Raw genomic sequence first — 15,747 nt, forward strand, 5'->3', positions numbered from 1 at the left:
ACCACTCGCTAGGGTGGCAGTTGGATGCAGAGCTTTCTATTCGCTACTTGAACAACTGGGGTCCTGGCTTTGATCCCACATCCCAGAGTTAGAACTAGGGGTAGGCAGAGTAATCACATGCCTAGGGGCTATCAGTTATAATCACTGGCAACTTATGCCATACCTGAAAACATTTTGAAAATAAAAAGAGGGACAAAAAAGTCGCCAATTATCTGTGACCACACCCCCTAATTGGCATGTTTATTTTCCACAATTTGGCAGGTTATGAAAGTTTGAACATATTTCTGTTTTTTTCCCAGTTATTACAGTTTTGCTATTGAAGGAGAATTGCCCTTTAAGCTGTGAGTCTAACTTTTTCCAAGAGACCTGTTATCTTATATTACAATTACTTGTTTGCTTATCTCAAAATTGTTACAAAAGTATCTTATCTGCAGCTGCGGCCAATTAATTTAGAAACTGGCTTTTCAGTGCAGAGAAAATTGGGACTTTCCAGTACAAACAAAAGACTGCGGGTTGAGCTGCCAAAAGAGGGACTGTTCCTCTAAAAACGGGACAGTTGGGAATGGCATTTGCCAGAATCCACAGATGAAAGTCTGGACCTGATTGGGCTGCCCCCAGTGTGCGAAATGCGGAACTGTCATTGCAACCTCGGGTGGGGCTGATATTGGAATAATGGATAGTCTTAGCTATGAGATACATGCACCATATAAATGTGCTTTGGCATCTATTCAGGCCCGGATTTGTGAAAAATGCCTTCAAGGCCCAGGCAGCAGAATTGTAGGGGTCGCATGCTCATCAACCACACTCACATTGGTTCAGAAACACTAGGGATGTGCAAATATCTCCCAACATTTTGGAAACAGAAAGAGGGACCATTTTGACCCGCCCATTTTTTGTGGCCACACCCCTAATTACCATGTTCAGTTTACCAAATTTGACAGGTTATGAAAGTTTGAACATATTTCTATGGTTTTTATGCGTTATTACAGTTTTGCTAATGAAGGTGAATTGCCCTTTAAACTGCGAGTCTTAGTTCTTATCTAAAACTGTTACAAAAGTATCTATGTATTCCGTGCTCTGCCAATTAAGTTAGAAATTTTGTATCTTTTTCTAGTTGTTCAGTACAGCGAATCAAAGAGAAACCTGGGACATTTCAGTACAAATCCGGGACTGCGGGTTGAGCTGTCAAAAGCGAGACTGTCCCGCTCAGAACAGGACAGTTTGGAGGTATGTACGCAGGAGACACAATACTTTTTTAAATTTACCAATCTCCATTGGTCCGGTCCTGATGATGAAAATTTGCGCGAATTAAGGGGAGGGGACAGTCATAGGAGCAATGAATGGCAGCAGGCCTAGGGGTGCCCACTATGTAAATCCGGCCCTTCATGTATTTCTATTTGCTCTCTGCAACAATAAAGTGGAGGAATAAAAGTCAAAGGTATCTGAAACCACCAAAGGAAAAATAAGCCAAACCGAAAACCTGTAAGAGAACAAATATGATTCCGACTCTGAGGAGGAAGAAGACCACCAGGTAAACTTTAAAGGAGAATTCAACCCTTTAAAAAATAAACCCGTACCCCCCGTGGAAATGCCCCATACTTTATACTTACCCCTTGGTGCAGTTTCTGGCATCCGAGTTCCACGCAGCCATCTTCCCGGATCTTCATCTTCTTCCGGAAGCATTCCAGTGCATGCGCAGTTGTCATAAACCTGCAAATTGCTCCAACTGCGCATTCGCCGACATGCCGATCTCCCACTCAGCTTTCTGAAGACCCAGAAGATGGCTGCGTGGAACTCTGATGCCAGAAACTGCACCAAGGGGGGGGTAAGTATAAAGTATGGGGCATTTCCTGGGGGGGGCAGTTAGGCAGGAGGGAGGGGGTTGACGTGGGGTGGGGGTATGGGTTTATTTCCTAAAGGGTTGAATTCTCCTTTAAAGGTAAGTTCTGCTGAGCACCAATGTTCTTTTTATCCTTAAAAAAAAAACCCTGGCCACCAATGTTTTTCCCTACTGGGCAACCCTCCTCCAGACCCCCCTACCTCTGTCATCACCCCCAGAGTCCCCAGCCACTAACCCCCTCCGAGCCCCCCCTTACCAATGCAGTAGCTGGTGCTGCGATTGGGGCTGGGGGGACGCAATAAGGGGTAGCGTGGGGCGTAGGCGGGTGGGGGTCTGGGTCAGTGGGACCCATGAGGTAGAGTCCTGCGTGGTACCAATTTATAAGACCCGAACCTGCAGCCCGCGACCCGAACTGCAACCCACATATTTAGCCACTTTGATCTGCTAAACCGACCTGGACCCGCAACCCACCGACCACTATCAAACTGGAAGTGATGTCATCAAAAGTAGGCGGGGACAGATAAAAGTTTTGGAAAACTTTAAAAGGAGTAAAATATAGCCGACCCGCTGCAGGACTCTACCACGAGGCCTAGGGGCCCACCGAGTTTTTACCTGGTGTTCCATCAGCCCAGTCTGACCCTGGGTAACATGCTCTGGGTGATGATAAAGTACCACAAAATAGTTTGACCTATGCCCTTAATTGACCAAACCACTTGCACACCCTCCCTAAACTCCTTACAAAGCAGCAGTGAGCTCTGGAACAAAGAGACCCTTGGCGGCCTCCAGCCACTTCTACTGACCATGAGCAATAAAACCAGAAGGTTGTGTGGACCTGTCACCCAGACACAAAAATCTGTATAATAAAAGTCCTTTTCAAATTAAACATGAAATCCAATTTCATTTTTTTATTAAAGCATTCATAGCTGTTGTAAACTCATTTAAAAATTTCAGCTGTCAATCAAGTATTGTCTGCCCCTCCTCTATGCCATGGGCATAGAGGCGGGGCAGATAATTACTTTCACTTTCCATTCAGCACTTCCTAGATGTCACTGCTCTCCACACATTCCCCTGTTCTCTTCATCATTTAATTGTGTAGCCAGGACATGGGGATGGACATCAGGTCCCTCATTCTGGTGCACAAACAAGATTCTGAGATGATGCAAGGCTTGCCTTAATAACAGTGTCCACAAAATGGCTGCTGCCTGCTTGCTATCATTTTGAATTCCCAGACTGAAGGAAACAAAATTCAAATAATTTACAGTATATAGTGTAATTAAAGTTCATTTTGCTTGACTAATGTGATAAAATAGGAATAATTTTTTTTGGGTGACGGGTCCCCTTTAAGGAGGGTGCAGGTGGGTGCTAGAGGGTATATACAGGCAAGTCAGGCAGAAGAGAAGTATAGGAATAATGTTGCCAATTCATTCCCTTAAACTGAATGCAAATAAAATACCAAGTTCATTCAGGGTATTAGTTTCCCATTACTGCCCCCCAAATAGCATTCGTATTTATTCAACTCTTTGCTCCTGGAACATTAAAATGTTTTTTGGAATCTCAATTCCTAGGCCTTTCACTACTGCTAAACACCTGCCCCTTCCAATTATTTTATGTCTGATCGTTTTCTGCCAGAATTGGCAATAAGCTTCCAAAGGAAGGTGGGCCCAAATATAGGATTATTGGTGTGTATAGGAATTGGAAGAGGCTGTCCCCATGGCTACACAGCAGCTTGTTTATATAAACTATAGTAGTACTTATCTGTTATCTACTGTGTATCCTGTGCTTGAATGGCTGTCCCCATGGCTACACAGCAGCTTGTTTATATAAACTATAGTAGTACCTATCTGTTATCTACTGTGTATCCTGTGCTTGAATGGCTGCCCCCATGGCTATACAGCAGCTTGTTTATATAAACTATAGTAGTACTTATCTGTTCTCTACTGTGTATCCTGTGCTTGAATGGCTGCCCCCATGGCTACACAGCAGCTTATTTATATAAACTATTGTGGAGTTTCTGAAGCAAACACACCAGTTGTACCACTGCAGCACAACACCACATTATATTGCCATTTCCTTTAAACACTTTCATTGTTGGTGTTACTGTTCCTTTGAATGCACTGTTTTAAAGACTATAAGCCACAGAGAGTCCACAGAACCTGATTACAGAACCACCTGTCTCCTCACCAAATACAGGTGTAACATATGTTTCGGTCAGGACATCAGCCGCTCTTTCTTCCATACAAAGCCCTCATTTATTGGATAGTGAAAAGGGCAGGGTACAGCCCACAAGCAGACACAGCCACATTGTACTCTTAACCCAAACAGACTCACGGTCAGTGGAGTCTTCCTACTTTCTTTTGTCCTTACTTATGGATCTGTTTGTAGCAGCCAGCAACTAACTAGGTTGTCAGGGCAACTGCACCCTTTTAGCAAGAGCATTGTTTCCAGGGAACACAGAGATTCTCCAACGAACAAATGACATGTCACAATAATATTTATTGCATAAATTAAAACAATTTCAGTGTTTTTTCTGAACTCGGCGGCTTATTGCCTGGTTCGAGTTCATTTGCTTTTGAGAGCATAAATTAAAATAAAACACACAAATTCTATTTTGTGTTCTAATGTGTTATGTAGGGGGAGGAGTGTGAAACAGAGAATGGGCACATAGAAGGAGTCATAGGCTGAATCGCTGTTTATTAGCACGTGTTTCTTTTAGGTTGGGGGGCTCAAGAAGCTGGCAGGGTATAGGCAGAGATGGGTGCTGGGTCTAGGGGAACCTAGCTAAAAGAGCTGCATAATGGGGTACAGAAGTAAGGGCCAATAGCTGCCCCCCTGGATTATACTGTGTCTGTCCTATCTGCTATGTAAATCTATACAGCCCAGTTTGGAGTGCAGTGGTGTAAACGTTTATTCACCTCTGTAAGGAGCTCCCACAGCGGCCAACATCAATGCATTTGCCCCCAGAATAACACACAAGTTAAACTGATTGTGATAAGGGGAAACGTGTTCCCATCAGTTAATGGTGCTGCTCCAGCAGAATACTACACTGAAATCCATTTTCAATTCATTTTTCAATTACATTTTTTTTTATAGATTTAGTATTGAAATTTGACATGTTTTCTAGGTGCCCTCAGTCATGTGACTTGTGCCGTGATAAACTTCAGTTACTCTTTCACTTCAGTTCTTACTCCTCATAAATTGCCACAGAGAGCAGGTCTTTGTGGCAATTGTTCCTCACCTTAAGAAACAGCAGCCCAGTTTAATAGCATGGAGTGCCAATGCAGGAATATACAGTGCACCAAGGTTCCTGTTTGGGTCTTCATACAATGCAATTTTCTGGAGTGATAGAAATGTAAATGTATCTGTTATTTTTTTTATCATTGAATTCCACCCATTCAACTGCCACAGGTGCCGAATACTGTTCCCCGAAGCTTGCAATCACAGTGCAATTATTACACAATAAATCAGAAATAGTCACATGATACAAACTTGGAAATGGCTTAAGTGAAGCTCAGCCTTAACACTGATGTCAAACATAGTAGGCACAACAAAACGTGCAGCAGCTTATCCACTGAGCTTAAATAGAGCTGAATAATACATAATTTACTGTATATATCACTGAAACTGATATTAATGTTATGGGGTGGGGTACTAAGTTAAGGTTCAGCATGAAACAATTACATTCATAAATTTGTAAAGATTAGTTTTCCAGCTTCTCAACTTTCCAAGTTCAGTCGCTAATGAACTACAATTCCCAGAAGACTTTTACATTGTCTCTTAGTTGCGGTTGATTTCCAACCAGTGGATTGTGTGGAGGCCATCCCCCTCTTCATTAATTAGGGATCCATTCAAGTACATCGTGGTGTATGCCTAATAACGATGCTGCAGTACTAAGAGACACACAATTGCATTGTGCTCAGGGCCGGATTTACATAGGGGATGCCCCTAGGCCCACTACCATTGGTCTTCCCTGTCCCCTCCAGTGGGACAGGAGCAATGGGGATTGGCGTTTCCACAGATCCGGGCCTGATTGTGCTTGACTCTTGTTCCAATGAAGTCCAATAAGGCAAACGGTTGGCCTTGACCAGATCTTACCTCAAACGCAAGGGTGTCTCCTGGATTCACATTGGTAGATATAGACAAAAGAAGGCAGGGGAACTTGGCCCAATTCTACCCAGACTCCCAAGCTTCTATCATTATGAAGACTTTTCAAGTCAAAGATTGCAGACCCCCCCGAATCCCTCATTTTAGTTTTCAGGAAATAACTCCTTATAAGTAGGCAATCTTTTCTTGTGAATAAGGCTCATTTTTAGCTCACGGTCTTTAGAAAGTTGAAGCCCTTGCAAGTTCCATTCCACCGAACGCTCCTGGACCCTTTGTTCTTCTATAGAAGTCACCAGCTGGTCCCTCTGCTCAATAATCTTCATCATCTCTGCAAAGAGCTCCTGCTCTTCCTCATTATCTGCTTCGTCTTTCAGTGCAGCTAGATTGAAATAAAGATAGACTAATTTTTCAGGTGCTTACAATCCATGCTATTTTTGTGTAGAAAGAATAAAGTATGAGGGAGGTGAAGGGTCTTTTAGTTTTTAGTCTTCATGCTGGTAGGAGACATCCCGAGACATGTGCTACATATGTATTGCGGAGTTTACAGATATGCCAATGAAAAGGAAACGGGATCTTGTGTGGTGTTGGTCTGTTTGAGAAGCTATAACAATAAGTTTTCCTTGTGGTCACTTACGGTCAGTCAGCATCTTCTCTCTGAGTATCTGCTCCAGTCTTCCTTGTTGATCTTCAAGCTCCAGTTCTCTGGCCCTGTTAGTTTATATTTAAATATAAAGACACATTAAATTACTAACAAATATAAGTTTAAGGGAAAAATTTCTAACACCTTCAGCACACAGATAGCAGTATAGACCAAGTGTCAGATCATTTCACTAATGTGCCCAAATATTACTGCTATGATTACTTGATTCCTGTAATTTAATGTTAATGGTTCAAAGAATGTCGGGCTGAATGGTCGGCCCACACACATTTTCACCTAACCAAATCTGGCCCTTGTTGCAAAAAGTTTGCAACGATATAGTGCAACACTCATTTTTTCCAATAGTCGGATCAGCATGGTCCCACCATAACCAAACTTTATTCCAGCATCACATCCCCCCTAGATTTCTATTTGCCAAAAACTGGCATTTTGAAGCTTTTGAACTTCTTTCTCCACCACTTCTCCCCTTCCTTGTGCTTCACTTTCTCCCATATTTTCATAATGTCCCGCACTCTCACCCTTCCGCCTCGTCATACGTTCCTCTTCTCTCCACACTGTTCTGCTGCTCTTCTCTGCTGTTCTGCATATTGTGCCCATCATCACTGTTGGAATGGGCCTCCAAGAGCCCACCAGAGAGCCTGACCTTGAGGGCCAACTCTCATAACACTTACATGTAGAAAGCTCTATGTTCTCTATATATAATGTTCATTGATTGATTTCTCCTAATATTCAGGAAGGAGGTGACACTTGTTCTGATCTAAAATGTCTGGTTTGGGGTTCTCCAATTCCATTGATTGAAACCAGAGACGGAACTAGGTGGGGGCGGGCCGGGGGCGGGCCGGGCCCCGCCCCCCACCCTCGCCCGTGCGGCGATGCAGCCGCTGCAGTGGGCGTGTGACTGCCGGAGGGCCCTGCGGGGGTGCGGGCCCTGGCCCAATTGCACCCCCTGCTCCCCCGGTAGTTACGCCACTGATTGAAACAGCTAATATTATACACATTAGACAAACATTGGTTGACCACAGCCCAGGGCACACCAGAGTTGAAATCTCAGGCCCCCCACTCTAGTCATTTACAGAATTCAAACCGACGCCAACCTGTTTCCTTGCCCACCCACCTGCTTGCACACCTTGCTTGCACTGGTGGGGTGGCAGAGGGACATCTACATTTCCCAGGAGCAGACCTGGGTCATCAGGGTCTACCTGTTGTTTTCCTGGTGTACCATTGGCCCTGGTTGACTAAATATATACAACTGCCCTATTAACATTGCAATTACAATTAGCAAATCTGGGAATAACCAAATGCTTGTCTAGAGTCCGATCTAGGTCAATCAATGATATGTTTCTCCAAAGTGATCATATCCCAGTAGTTAAAGATGACCGCCCAAACCATCAACGTGAAACACATCAATCAACAACCCTAAGTATAATGGCCAATTGCAATTATTTAGGCGACTCCTGTCTACAAATCTCTGTATGAGATTGCCCATAAACTACCCATGTTCAGAGCTGATGCCGGAAATAGAAAAGTTAAAACTGATCCCCCTGCTGTCAATTTCCATTTTCCTGATAGCAGGCCCGATAACAAATTCTCATTACACCCACTGCGTATGAGCTTGGAACAAGTCTTTCTCTGGCCTGGGAAGTTAAATGACAGCGCTCCTGTGGAATATTTATATATTTCTCCCTACCAGAAAACATGCGTCAAAACAGATTACAGGCCTGAGTTAAAGGCAACAAAGCATTAGCTGCCAACGGAGTGAACCTTTGGGGTCCTGCTATGCTAATGGCAATATGAGATGCAGGTGGAAACATCAATTTAAGCCAATCAAGGGATCTGCATGCAGGAAGCCAGACGGCTGCATATCTGGGCAATTAATAATTTCCTACATTTATTTCCCACATTCATCCCCTCCCCAGTCTGATCCCTACTGCTAAAATATATATATATATATATATATATATACACCGCATTTCAACTTACGTGAAGAGGAGCTCAGCCTCATAACGATTTAATTTATTCTTTTCCACTGCGATTTGGAACCATTCATGTAGAAGCTGTGACTCACTGTGTGCACCCGAATCTGTAGGAAGAAATAAATGCCTGTAATGTATGAAGCGACGAGTTCTGGTCGGCACCGCATTATACAAATGTTCAGCATTCAGATTGTTTCCAGTTCCAGCATAGGAATAACTGATCTTATTTCTACCCCACCTGGGGGAGTTTTACGGCTGGGTCCCTCAGCATCAGACAGGCCCCTTGAGGGTAAAAACACTAATGTAACAAGTACATTAAGTACATATTATGGTGATGTACTCAATAAAAATATAAGGATATTGGAAGACTGCAGCATTGTGCCTTTTTATGGTCACAGAACCCCTCAGTGATGTCTAATATCCTTATCATTTACAGTAGGGGGAACATTATCCCTTATAAAACATGAGTGATACTCAGAGTTCCCTGTATAACTCAGCCTGTAGCCTTGTGCCTTTATATGGTAACAGACCCACTCAGTGACTTTTAATATCCTTATCATTTACAGTAGGAGGTACATTATCCCTTATAATCTGAGTTCCCTGTATTACTCATCCTGCAGCCTTGTGCCATTATATGGTCACAGAACCCCTCAGTGACTTCTAATATCCTTATCATTTACAGTCGGGGGTACATTACAGAAACTGATAGCGGAGTCAGTAACAGGGTTATAGAAGCTAGGGGAAAGCACAGCAGGAATAAAGTCACTGTATTTTCACTCTGCTAGAGAAATAACACTGAATGCGCAGCCACATTATAAAAAAGACGGAGATGGATGTTATCGGTTTCTTGTGAGCTGCGCAGCGATGCCCCGGTGACCCCGCTCTCTGGAAACCATACTCTATATAAATGGCATTTTGGGGATGATTCCAAGATACAGCGCCAGTGTATAGGGACTATTGTGCGGCCTCATTGTGCCCCTGATACTTCACTGCACTCTGTTTCACCCACATACACTCATTCGGCTCCCTGCTTAATGAATAACGACAACGACAAAAGGCGACAAAAGGCCTATTCATTCCTCACTCCTATAATTATCCCGGCAGAATCGCATAAATGTCATAGAAGAGTTGTGTCATGAGCCCGCGCCTCCTATTTGCCTATTCACAGGCTCATTTCTTAGCTGATCATTTCCTAATTATCCCAGCATTACCTACTCGCCAATTGGAAATGTATCACTTGAGATAGCGGCAAAGCCTGATCTAATAAGGATCGGACAATGAGCCCAGCCGCCAGACCTTTTATGCATAATGATATAAAGAAAAGAGTCTTAACCCTTTGTGGTGCGTGGGCAGGAACGAAACAAAGGACCGTAGCAACCCAAGTATTTGTAATTAAGGGGAGCTAATGGTTCCAGCTTTTGCCTTCTTGCCTTGTTCTGTCCTACCTTGAACCTTTCCTCCTTATCCTTCCTTGTTCTGTTCCTGTCTGGTCTTTCCCTCCCAGTTCTGCTCCAGTTCTACCTTTCACCTTGCCTTAACCTATTTCAGCCTTGACCTGACCCCTGCCTGTTCCTGATTTCTGCTTCCTGTTCTACCCTGTACCTTTCCCTGACTTGACCTTGTACTTACCTTGCCTCGCCTGTTCCTGATTCTTGCTTTCTGACCCTGCCTTGTACCCACTCATCTCGCTCTGCATCTTGCCCTGCCTTTTCCAGTCCTCTCTTGCTATCCGGCTCTCCAGTCCTTTCCTGCTATCTGCTCTAGTCTCCTTCTGCACTCTATCTGATCTGATCTACGCCCGCACCGTCCTGTCCCATTCAGTCTGTTCCTGTCCTGAGTCTTCACCCTCTTCATCCTGCCTAGTCCAGTCCTGATCTTCGCCCTCTCCGTCCTGTTCTGCTCTGCACCTTATCCAGTCTGACTCTTCGCCCTCATCAACCTGTTCCTGCCTTCCCTAGGGCCCAAGGAGGACCGGATCACAATGCATCTGATACGGGCGGGCGGATCGCTGGTCTGCATACACGCACAGATATCAATCGGGAAAGCCCGTTGGATGGCCCCACACACAGACCAATAAGCTGCCGTCTCGGTCTGTCGGCAGCTTTTATCAGCATGGGGGCCTTAAAGGAAAACTATACCCACAAAATGAACACTTAAGCAACAGATAGTTCATATCATATTAAGTGGCATATTAAAGAATCTTACCAAACTGGAATATATATTTAAGTAAATATTGCCCTTGATGGTCTGTGTGCTGTCTCAGAGATCACCTGACCAGAAATACTTCAACTCTAACTGTAACAGGAAGAAGTGAGGAAGCAAAAGACACAACTCTGTCTGCTAATTGGCTCATGTGACCTAACATGTATGGTTTGTTGGTATGTTTGTGAGTACAGTGAATCCTACGATCCCAGGGGGCGGCCCTTATTTTTTAAAATGGCAATTTTCGATTTATGATTACCCAATGGCACATACTACTAGAAAAGTATATTATTATGAAAATTGTTTATTTACATGAAGCAGGATTTTACAAATGAGCTGTTTTATGCAATATCTTTTTATAGAGACCTACATTGTTGGGGGGGGGTATAGTTTTCCTTTAAGTTGCCCTTCTCTGTACCCTCTCTAGTACCATAATGTCCTGTTTGAGTACTGGAGACCAAAACTGTACAGCATATTCAAGATGGGGCCTCACCAGTGGTCTATAAAGTGGAAGAATGACCCCCTCCTCCCGTGAATCTATGCCCCTTTTAATACAGCTCAAGACCTTATTTGCCCTTGATGCTGCTGACTGGCATTGCTTTCTACAGCCAAGTTTATTATCTACAAGGACTCCAATGTCCTTTTCCATAAAGGATTTGCCTAGTGCAGTCCCATTAAGGGTATAAGTGGCTTGGATATTTTTACATCCCAGGTGCATGACTTTACATTTTTGAACATTGAATCTCATTTGCCACTTAGCTGCCCAGATTGCCAGTTTGTCAAGATCCTGTTGCAAGGATGCCACATCCTGGATGGAATTAATTGGGCTGGATAGTTTTGTGTCATCTGCAAACACTGATACATTACTTACAACACCCTCCCCTAAGTCATTAATGAACAAGTTAAATAAAAGTGGACCCAATACCAAGCCCTGAGGGACCCCACTTAAAACCTTACTCCATGTAGAATGTTAATGTTCCATTAACAACCCCCTCTGTACTCGATCCTGTAGCCAGTTTCCTATCCATGTGCAAACAACTTCATTAAGACCAACAGACCTTAGTTTAGAAAGCAGTCGTTTGTGGGGCATGGTATCAAACGCTTTTGCAAAATCCAAATAGATCACATTTACTTCCAAATAGGAAGTGACCAGTTTGAGTCACGAAATGCGTCAAGCCATGATCCCCCTGCCTGCAACATCCATGTGTTCATATCTTGTTTTTACTTGAACGTCTTGAATAAATTTGAAGTTTTATACACCCTTGTTCTATGGATCCAGTGACTATGGTTGGCTGTTAGTGTGCATTGGATATTTCGGCACATTTACTGCCCCCCCCACTGTCCAGCATCTTACTTACCTCATCATAAAAAGCAATCAAATTTGTCTGACATGACCTATCCTTCATAAAGCCATGCTGATCGCTGTTCATATTGCCATTCACTAGGACAAAATTGTGAATGTGATCCCTTACTGTCTCCATCTTGCCCTACTATCTCCATCTTGTCCTACTGTCTCCATCTTGTCCTACTGTCTCCATCTTGTCCTACTGTCTCCATCTTGCCCTACTGTCTCCTTTTTGCCTCACTGTTTCCATTGGTTCCTGATACCTCCATATTGTCCTACTGTCTACACCTTCTCCTACATTGTGCATTGGGTCCTAAATTATCCATCTTGTTCTGCAGTTTCCATCTTGTCCTACTGCCTCTATTGTTTCCTACTGTCTCTTCTTCAAATTCTCTCTATCCTGCCTCACAGTCTCCAACTTGCACTACTGCCTCCATTTTTTCTACTGTTTTTTTTATTTTCAAAGTGTCTTTCTCTTGTCCCTATCTTGCTCTGTTGTATCCATTGGTTCCTTTATTCTCCATCTTGCCTTACTGTCTCCATCTTGTCCTACTGTCTAAATCTTGAACTACTGTCTCCATCTTGCTCTACAATTTCCATCTTGCCCTACTGTTTCCACTTGTCCTACTGTCACTATCTTGTCATACTTTCTCCATCTTTTTTTATCTTGCCCTACTGTTTTCACCTTGCCGTACTGCCTCAATCTTGCCCTACTGTCTCCTCCTTGCCCTATTGTTTCCATCTTGCCCTGTTGTCTCCAAATTGCCCTACTGTCGCCATCTTGCCCTACTGTCACCAGATTGTCCTACTGTCACTTCCCTCAGCACCCAACTGTCACTTCCCCTCACTACGGGGTAACTTAAGCACCATATTTTCAATCGAAATACTTTTATTAATTGGTGCTATAACTTGTGAACACTGTATATTATGTCAATATGTATGAATGAATATATATATATATGTATATCCATTGTTGCTAAAAGAGTTACAACCGCAGTTTATTCTGACAGGGGCCATTCTCCATACAGATTGCATAATAACACATAAAGCCATTACAGCAGCCGCACAAGTAACCAATAATCTTTACTCAATTAGTAAATGATTGTTCTTAATTATTATACTCGCCATGAGTGAAGTATTTTCAGCCTGGGGTATTTTAAGGGGAATCATGATAATCTTTCAATAATATATAAAATGGCAATTTATGTGCAGGGGTGGGGGTGGGTCAGAACTTTCCAATGAAAATCACACATTCAATATTCCCATTTGCTCATAATTACACAGTGAAGTGAAAGGAATAGCCTTAATTTACTGATTTATGATTTAAACAAGAAAATGCAGATGGATTAAACTCCAGTGCGGAACAGACAAATTAGACCATTAAAACCATCTCATTGATCCAATAAATAGCTGGCCTTCTGCCTAAATATCATCCTCCATGTATCCCTCATTAATATTACAGCAAATTTCAGCTGCTGATGCCTTTTATTGAGCAATGTAACAGGGTTTGGTGGATGAGGTGCAAAGATTAGAAGAGATAATAGTTTCTGAAGGCAGGTCAGCTAAATCTCCAATGTGCTGCTAATTCAATTAGAGAAGGAAGGGACACAGTGCATTGTGCAATGTCTAGACCCCTAACTTCTCGACAACTATATATGTAGACCCCTTAAGTACCCCTGTACAGGTTAAGGTGCTTCTATGGTCAGACAGGGATAACATAAGTATTACCATGATTATTGGTGTAAGGGACTGAGACACAGTGTTGGAAGGGTTACTGCCTGCCCTGCTCTCATTTCCCTACAGAAATAGGGATTGGTAGTACTAGATAGGTACCTAATATATACTATAGGGACAGAAGCAAGAGGAAAGTGTTGGAAGGGTTACTGCCTGCTCTGCTCTCATTTTCCTACAGAAATAGGGATTGGTAGCATTAGCTAGGTACCTAATATATAAGGACAGACAATAGAAGAAGGTGTTGGACGGGCTTTCATTTTGGCTAAATAAATAGCGACTGGTGTCATATATAAAATGTTTTCTCTATTTCCTAGTGCTAGTGGGCACTATTACATTATACACTTATATATAACAGCAGAAATAATAATATTTAGGGTGTTCACTTAAAATTGTTTAACTACTTTGTTTGAGTCTAGCACAGGTGATAAAGGCCTCTCCTGTCTATAAGACATTAATGGCTTTCTTCCAGAAATAACAGTGTATTGTCTTTGATAAAGCTCCCAGCATGCTGAGATATAGGCCTGGGCATTCTGTTGAATAACACCCGGACAGACGCAGTTTGGTTCTTCTCTCAGAGCCGTATAAAGACACCATACCTGATTCCCCGCGCAGAGCCTTCTCCAACTTAACTCCCTGAATCTCCAGCGCCCGCAGTTTTTCTTCCGTTTCCTGAAGCTGCCGCTGTATCGTCTAAAGGAAAAATAAAATTACTGGATCTCCCTAACACAATAACGCTGTTTATTTCTGATACATCAGTGATGTTACACTGTCTGCAATTGTTAAAATGCCCCACTTGAATGATATCAGCAACCTTGTGCCTTTATATGGTCACAGAACCCCTCAGTAACCTCTAATATCCTTATTAGTGATGTGCGGGTCGGGTAGGTTCGGGCCGACCTCGCACCTCCAGTTGCGGGTGGCAGGCGGGTTGAGGCTGAGCCCTTTTTCCTGCTCTCCTCGTCCACCACCTTGCACTGTCTGTCTGCCGGCTTCCTTTTTTTATAGACATGTGCCTTATCGCCCCACCCCTTTTTGTGACATCATCGGCGCAGGTCTATAAAAGGAACCCCCAAAGTCGTGGGCGGGCGCAGGCTCAAGGAGGGCGGATTAGGGTCAGTTGCGGTTCAGGTAAAACTCGACCCGCACATCACTAATCCTTTTCATTTACAGTAGGGGGTACATTATCCCTTATGATACATACCAGTGGATGTCCCCTCACCTGAGCTTTGTGAAGTCTTTTCAACTCTTCTTGCTTTGCTTTCTTCTTGGCTTCTCGTTCCATTTTCCTCCTGTGCCTTAACTCCCGTGAGGCCTGGTGGAAAAGTAGAAGGCAGAATGCTATTGCAGCCATTTTCACTGTATTTAGCATAGATATAGCATCTTTTGTCTTCTCTTCATTTAAAAGAAATGTGCCTAAAACAAATTTATGTCCCTCATAGGTCATGTGATGCTTGAAGAAGACTCTTGTCTATAATAATAGCATAATAAATTTAATTCTAACCACAAAATTAGAGACAATGGGCATGAGGGAGATACTACCTGTTAAATGACAGTGCACGTGTGCTATTGCGCTGGTAGCCTATAGATGGCGTTGCTTAAGAGCTCCAGATGTTACACAAAAAGCCATTTGCGTTCCAGGACAGGTAAGAATATTTATCCTGATGTGGGTTCTGGGGTATTATACATGGAATTGGCCCTGTATTTATCCTGCTGTTGTTTATGGATATTATACATGGAACTGGTTCTGTATTTATCCTGCTGTGTGTTCTGGGATATTATACATAGAATTGGCCCTGTATTTATCCTGCTGTAGGTTATGGATAATATACATAGAACTGGCCTTGTATTTATGGGGTATTATTCATGGAATTGGCCCTGTATTTATCCTGCTGTT

The 15,747-nt window shown here is 43.1% G+C and overlaps 1 protein-coding gene across 3 annotated transcripts in view; it reads right to left on the reverse strand.

The window, feature by feature from the left end:
- Positions 1 to 4,938: 4,938 nt before the first annotated feature.
- LOC108715283 (F-actin-monooxygenase mical2-like) overlaps positions 4,939 to 15,747 on the reverse strand; it is a 108,498-nt gene continuing 97,689 nt past the window's right edge. For all 3 annotated transcript variants that reach the window (XM_041560996.1, XM_041560997.1, XM_041560998.1), the window contains 5 exons: positions 15,073 to 15,165; positions 14,450 to 14,543; positions 8,580 to 8,679; positions 6,576 to 6,649; positions 4,939 to 6,320 (listed from right to left, as the gene is read on the reverse strand). In XM_041560996.1, the coding sequence (XP_041416930.1) occupies positions 6,085 to 6,320; positions 6,576 to 6,649; positions 8,580 to 8,679; positions 14,450 to 14,543; positions 15,073 to 15,165 (597 nt within the window). In that variant the 3' untranslated portion in view covers positions 4,939 to 6,084. The remainder of the gene's footprint in view (positions 6,321 to 6,575; positions 6,650 to 8,579; positions 8,680 to 14,449; positions 14,544 to 15,072; positions 15,166 to 15,747) is intronic.

The sequence above is a fragment of the Xenopus laevis genome, chromosome 4S, assembly GCF_017654675.1.
Source record: "Xenopus laevis strain J_2021 chromosome 4S, Xenopus_laevis_v10.1, whole genome shotgun sequence".
NCBI lineage: Eukaryota > Metazoa > Chordata > Amphibia > Anura > Pipidae > Xenopus > Xenopus laevis.